The 6683-nt window shown below is 51.8% G+C and overlaps 1 protein-coding gene across 1 annotated transcript in view; it reads left to right on the forward strand.

Moving 5' to 3' along the window:
* The window catches only part of TTC7B (tetratricopeptide repeat domain 7B), a 112451-nt gene that overhangs the window by 79135 nt on the left and 26633 nt on the right, over positions 1-6683 (forward strand). The window contains exons 19-20 of the mRNA XM_018558519.1: positions 567-769; positions 5855-6077. Coding sequence (XP_018414021.1) covers positions 567-769; positions 5855-6076 — 425 coding nt within the window. The 3' untranslated portion in view covers position 6077. The remainder of the gene's footprint in view (positions 1-566; positions 770-5854; positions 6078-6683) is intronic.

Consider the following 6683-nt stretch of genomic DNA (forward strand, 5'->3'; position numbering starts at 1 on the left):
CGGGAGGGGGAGGGGGGGAGGTGGAATTGAAGGGGGTCCTTCCTGTTTTTAGTATACTGCTATGTACATTGTAACGTATGTGTATGGCACTATGCCGGCATCTTATGTGGTATTAGGGCCATTCACACCAGCAGCACGCTATAACGCATGGCCGCTGGTCTGCGATGTGCATGGATGCGTCTTTTCGCATACCATTTGCTCATGCCCTGAAGAAGTGGGGGGGAGGCCTTTCCCCCCAGAAACGTGCTGGATGTATCTGATGCTGTTGGTAAATATTTTAGGCGACTCACCAAGTGAAATGAACATTTGGACTCCTGACCACACACCCAGAGAATTGATATGTGATGAGCGGTTTGCGTATCTTCATCAGAGAGGTGGACCAGAACCAGGACCAGGTCCACGCACTGTACTTCCAAGACGGGTTGACCTTCTTAAAGGAGAACACACATTTTATATACATCAGTGCAGCGCTATCGCACATCTATCAGACTTTCGGCAGTGCTTAGGGGAAGAATGTTGTAGTGAATGTCGATTGTAACACGTTACTGTCTGTGTCCCCCTTACAGCGGAGGTGTACATCGGCATAGGCAAACCATCGGAGGCCACCGCCTGCATCCAGGAAGCCGCTAACCTGTTCCCCATGTCACACAATGTGCTCTATATGAGAGGTCAGGTGTCCGAGCTGCGGGGAAACATCGACGATGCCAAGAGATGGTATGAAGAGGCCCTGTCTATCAGCCCCACACATGTGAAGAGCATGCAGAGACTGGTGAGTGCGCAGACCTTCCTCTGGTCACACATGTTACATAGTTACATAGTATTTGAGGTTGAATAAAGACATTAGTCCATCAAGTCCAACCTATTAGGATCTCATTCTAGGAGTACCCGTACCCCTGTATGTTACCTGTACCCCTGTATATTACCCGTACCCCTGTATGTTACCCGTACCCCTGTATGTTACCTGTACCCCTGTATATTACCTGTACCCCTGTATATTACCTGTACCCCTGTATATTACCCGTACCCCTGTATATTACCCGTACCCCTGTATATTACCCGTACCCCTGTATACTATCTGCTCCCAATCCGGAGATGTGGAGTCTCCATCTCCGGATTGGGATTATCTCATCGTTTGGAAGATATTTCCGGCTTCCCTCTGACCGTTGTGGTCGGCAGGGATTGGCTGGTGCCATTTATCAAGTCATTGTGAATCTTTTATCGCAGGTCATTACTGATGTGACTTTCACACTTGCTGTAGGTTTGCTTTCTGGACCTGGATAAGCGGGATCCCCCTTTATGTGGCCGGACTAATTGGCCCGTCAATCAGTATTGTCCCCCTTCAGGAAAATGTAAAACATAATGCAAGCATGCCAATCAGGTACATCAATGGCCAGCACCACTAGATACACATCTCAGTGTTAGGTACCAATGGTTTGTGGCAGACACTCGTACAGACCCCACCTTCAGGGGGTTAGTAGGTAAAAAGGCAGACGGAGGCCTCCCGTCACCCGTTATGTAAAGTAGGCATCCGCAACCCCCGCGCACGCGCTTGTGCCTGCTGCCGTTGGCTGTAATTGACAGCTCAGTAGGCTGTCAAGTGCAAAGCCTGGAACATCCACCTCATATGTACAGCCGTTGGGGCTGATCTGGGGTCTGCAGTACATATATTGGGGCCGGTCTGAGGTCTGACATACATGCACTGGGGCCGATCTGAGGTCTGACATACATGCACTGGGCCCGATCTGAGGTCTGACATACATGCACTGGGCCCGATCTGAGGTCTGACATACATGCACTGGGCCCGATCTGAGGTCTGACATACATGCACTGGGCCCGATCTGAGGTCTGACATACATGCACTGGGCCCGATCTGAGGTCTGACATACATGCACTGGGCCCGATCTGAGGTCTGACATACATGCACTGGGCCCGATCTGAGGTCTGACATACATGCACTGGGCCCGATCTGAGGTCTGACATACATGCACTGGGCCCGATCTGAGGTCTGACATACATGCACTGGGCCCGATCTGAGGTCTGACATACATGCACTGGGCCCGATCTGAGGTCTGACATACATGCACTGGGCCCGATCTGAGGTCTGACATACATGCACTGGGCCCGATCTGAGGTCTGACATACATGCACTGGGCCCGATCTGAGGTCTGACATACATGCACTGGGCCCGATCTGAGGTCTGACATACATGCACTGGGCCCGATCTGAGGTCTGACATACATGCACTGGGCCCGATCTGAGGTCTGACATACATGCACTGGGCCCGATCTGAGGTCTGACATACATGCACTGGGCCCGATCTGAGGTCTGACATACATGCACTGGGCCCGATCTGAGGTCTGACATACATGCACTGGGCCCGATCTGAGGTCTGACATACATGCACTGGGCCCGATCTGAGGTCTGACATACATGCACTGGGCCCGATCTGAGGTCTGACATACATGCACTGGGCCCGATCTGAGGTCTGACATACATGCACTGGGCCCGATCTGAGGTCTGACATACATGCACTGGGCCCGATCTGAGGTCTGACATACATGCACTGGGCCCGATCTGAGGTCTGACATACATGCACTGGGCCCGATCTGAGGTCTGACATACATGCACTGGGCCCGATCTGAGGTCTGACATACATGCACTGGGCCCGATCTGAGGTCTGACATACATGCACTGGGCCCGATCTGAGGTCTGACATACATGCACTGGGCCCGATCTGAGGTCTGACATACATGCACTGGGCCCGATCTGAGGTCTGACATACATGCACTGGGCCCGATCTGAGGTCTGATGTGCATGCTTTGGGGCCAAGCTGCGGTCTGAAGTGCATGTACCAACGCTGATCTGAGGTCTGACCTACATTCATTGGGGCTGATTTGAGGTCTGCAGTACATATATTGGGGCTGGTCTGATGTGCATACATTGGAGCCTAGCTGCGATCTGAAGTGCATGCACTGGGGCTGAGGTCTGACACGTTTGTGTGATCAGGTTTTGCCCTCCTAGTTGTGCTGTTTTTGGGATATTTATCTCATGAAATATAATGAATGATTTCAGCCGTACAACTATTCATGCAAAAAGTGAAAACAAACTACAACGCGCCATTGTTCTCCGTCACGCCGGTTGTCTGATGCTTGTGAACGCGGCGCTTAATGTGGAGAAGGTGGCTGACCCCTGATGTAAACCCCTCCGGTCCTGTCATTGTAGCATTGTGGCTCCTTTGTGGGGGCCCAGCATGGATCAGCGATGAGGGCCGGGGTCTATGGAGCGCACTGACACAAAGCCTCATAGCTGCCGGCTACATCACTCTCCAGCAACTGATCCAACCGGACGGGGGGGCTTCTGGCTGCACCATTGTCCTGTGGGGGAGGGGAGGGGGGGTCACCTTGTCATACAGATCATCAATAGCCCCGGGGGTGGGGAGTCAGGATTGAGGTTTCTTTAATTTGCCTGTATGATGGTTATTATTTCCTGATCTCAGCGTTTGTTACAATGTATCCGAACCCGAGAACAGAAACGCCTTGTATTGCAGGTAATGCGTGACCCCTTGTATGTTCTACTTGGACAGGACCTCAGGGGGGCCGGAGGGGGAGCGCGGCACCTCTAGTAAAAAATATTGGGCAAAGTTCAGGTTTTGCATTTATTAAACCCCCAAAATGTCAGCTTAGCAGTCCTGAGAGGTGGCGGCTGCATTAGTTTTCCTTTATTCTTATCCGGTGATCCCGCCAAGAAGCAGCGTCTGCACCCCAGGACATGACTACAGAACACTGCCCCCCTCTCCTTATCTCCATAGCCTCGGAGGAGGTGTTCTGTTGTCCACAGAGAGAGCTGGGAACAATGTAACCGATAACAGTCAGCACAGGAAGTTATCAGCTCACTGGATTTCTGGCAGGATCAGCAGATGTAGCAAAACTTTAACAGACCAAATGAAACAAATTCGAGAACTTAATTTTTAGGGTTTACATCCACTGTAATAAAAGTATCATGTAGTGGCGTCACAAGGGGGGTGCGGCCGCCATTGCAGGGGTGACACCAAAATGACTGTCGCCCCCTATGAAAAGACGGGCACTCTGTCACGGACCGAACGCCCGACAGTGTCAGGAGAGAGGAGGGGACTCGGCGGTATACCTTATCCCGCCGGGTGACGCCCCCTCCTCTCTCTGCTGGCGTTGGTGGAGACCCGGAGTCATGTCTGGCGGTGTTGGGGGAGGGGGGACATTGGTGGTGTCACCGCTGTGGTGTAAATAGATTATTTCTGAAGAATGAACTCAATAAGCATTTCGGTGAAGGTCGGAGGTCGGAGGATGATCCGTTCTTCTCCTTTCATCTTATTATCGGCATCAATTCTAATATTCTGTGATGTCTTTGTGGATAGACTCTGTCCCCCGAGGCCTGGAGGGTGCGGACAGTGACCCCGCCAACAATCCTCTCCCCTCAGATTAGGGCAGTAATAGATCTTTCTGCATCGGACGGGTTCTTGTTCTATAAATAAACAAAGTCCATAAATCCTGTAGAATCAACAAGACCAGAACTGGAGCCTTTTACCTGCAACAAAGTGCCATATGGTGCACCGGTGACATCATTGATGTGCCCCATGTGTGGCACCGGTGACATCATTGATGTGCCCCATGTGTGGCACCGGTGACATCATTGATGTGCCCCATGTGTGGCACCGGTGACATCATTGATGTGCCCCATGTGTGGCACCGGTGACATAAGGTCGGAGGATGATCCGTTCTTCTCCTTTCATCTTATTATCGGCATCAATTCTAATATTCTGTGATGTCTTTGTGGATAGACTCTGTCCCCCGAGGCCTGGAGGGTGCGGACAGTGACCCCGCCAACAATCCTCTCCCCTCAGATTAGGGCAGTAATAGATCTTTCTGCATCGGACGGGTTCTTGTTCTATAAATAAACAAAGTCCATAAATCCTGTAGAATCAACAAGACCAGAACTGGAGCCTTTTACCTGCAACAAAGTGCCATATGGTGCACCGGTGACATCATTGATGTGCCCCATGTGTGGCACCGGTGACATCATTGATGTGCCCCATGTGTGGCACCGGTGACATCATTGATGTGCCCCATGTGTGGCACCGGTGACATCATTGATGTGCCCCATGTGTGGCACCGGTGACATCATTGATGTGCCCCATGTGTGGCACCGGTGACATCATTGATGTGCCCCATGTGTTGCACACAGACACGATGTGATTACATTGTGCCGAGTTATAGAACGGTCCTAGTACACCACATGGCCCCATAGTATGTGGACTCCCCTCCGAATGATGGGGTTCAGGTGTCCCCAGTGAAGGTTCTATTCATCCTCCACCATACAAAGACATTGTAGACAATGGAGCTCTTCCAGCCTTGTGGTCACAGTTTGGTGAAGACCCTTTTCTGTTCCACCATGACTGTCCCCTGTGTACAAAGCCAGCTCCATAAAGACACGGTGTGACCAGTTTGGTGGAGGAACTTGAGTGGTCTCCGAAGAGCCCTGACCCCTCATCCCTACTGAGCACCTTTGTGAATTGGAACGTTGATTGTGAGTCAGGTCATCTCGTCCAAGATCAGTACCTGACCTCACCAATGGGACAACCTTCCAAGATCATGTGGAAAGTCTTCCCAGAAGAGTGGAGGATGGTATAGACACGAAAGGTAGGTGGGGGGGGGGGGGGGGAGAGTTCATATTGATGGTTTTGGAATGGAATGTCCAACAAGCTCATATAGGTGGGGTGATCAGGTGTCCAGAAAGGTTCATCCACATCTCCTGTATTGTGTAAGTCATTGCTCTCAGGAGATCCTCCGCATAACACACGTGTATTGTTTCTCTTTTGCAGAGTCTCATCCTCCACCACTTGGGCCGGTACAGCCTGGCAGAGAAGATCCTGAGAGACGCCGTCCAGGTGAACTCCACGGCCCATGAAGTGTGGAACAGCCTGGGGGAGGTGCTGCAGGCTCAGGGGAATGACGATTCCGCTACGGAATGCTTCCTGACCGCCCTGGAACTGGAGGCCAGCAGCCCCATCGTCCCCTTCACCATCATCCCCCGCGTCCTGTGAGCAGAGATCGAACCCTGCGTCCTGTGAGCAGAGATCGAACCCTGCGTCCTGTGAGCAGAGCGACACCGCCAATCAAACCTCATGCTGATATTTCACCAAGCACTCTTCTTTATATTTTCTGTCTGAACCGGGTGAGAGAAGACTGGCCAGCGATCATTGGTTCCTGCTGAGCATACGCAGACCAGGTTGAGTCCTTCATTGATATCAGAGGAAGGCTCCGCTCAGCATTGTATCATTCTGTGTGTTCAATCATCAATGAAGATACAAACTCCCCCTTTATGGGGCCTCCATCCCTATAACCGGCACCAACCCGAGTTCCTGGCTGCCTGGTGCATTGCACAACATCCCCAGTCCAGAATCTTCCTGTTTTCTGCATTACCCAGCCCCCCTTCCCCCGACACTTCTACAGGAGTGAAGGAAACTATAAATCCTCAGGGGAACCTGCCCCCTGCACCGACTGGCTGTTTAACCTTAGCAGCGTATCTGCATCTCGGGTGGGTGATGGGCCTGATTGGCTTCCCCATTGTCGGCGTCCTTCAGTGGTCTGACCCGAAATCTAGGGCGGCACAGACATGTAGAGGTCGGTTTTCCTTTCTCAGCTATGGGG

This window comes from Nanorana parkeri, unplaced genomic scaffold (assembly GCF_000935625.1).
Source record: "Nanorana parkeri isolate BGI_ZX_2015 unplaced genomic scaffold, ASM93562v1 scaffold344, whole genome shotgun sequence".
Lineage (NCBI taxonomy): Eukaryota > Metazoa > Chordata > Amphibia > Anura > Dicroglossidae > Nanorana > Nanorana parkeri.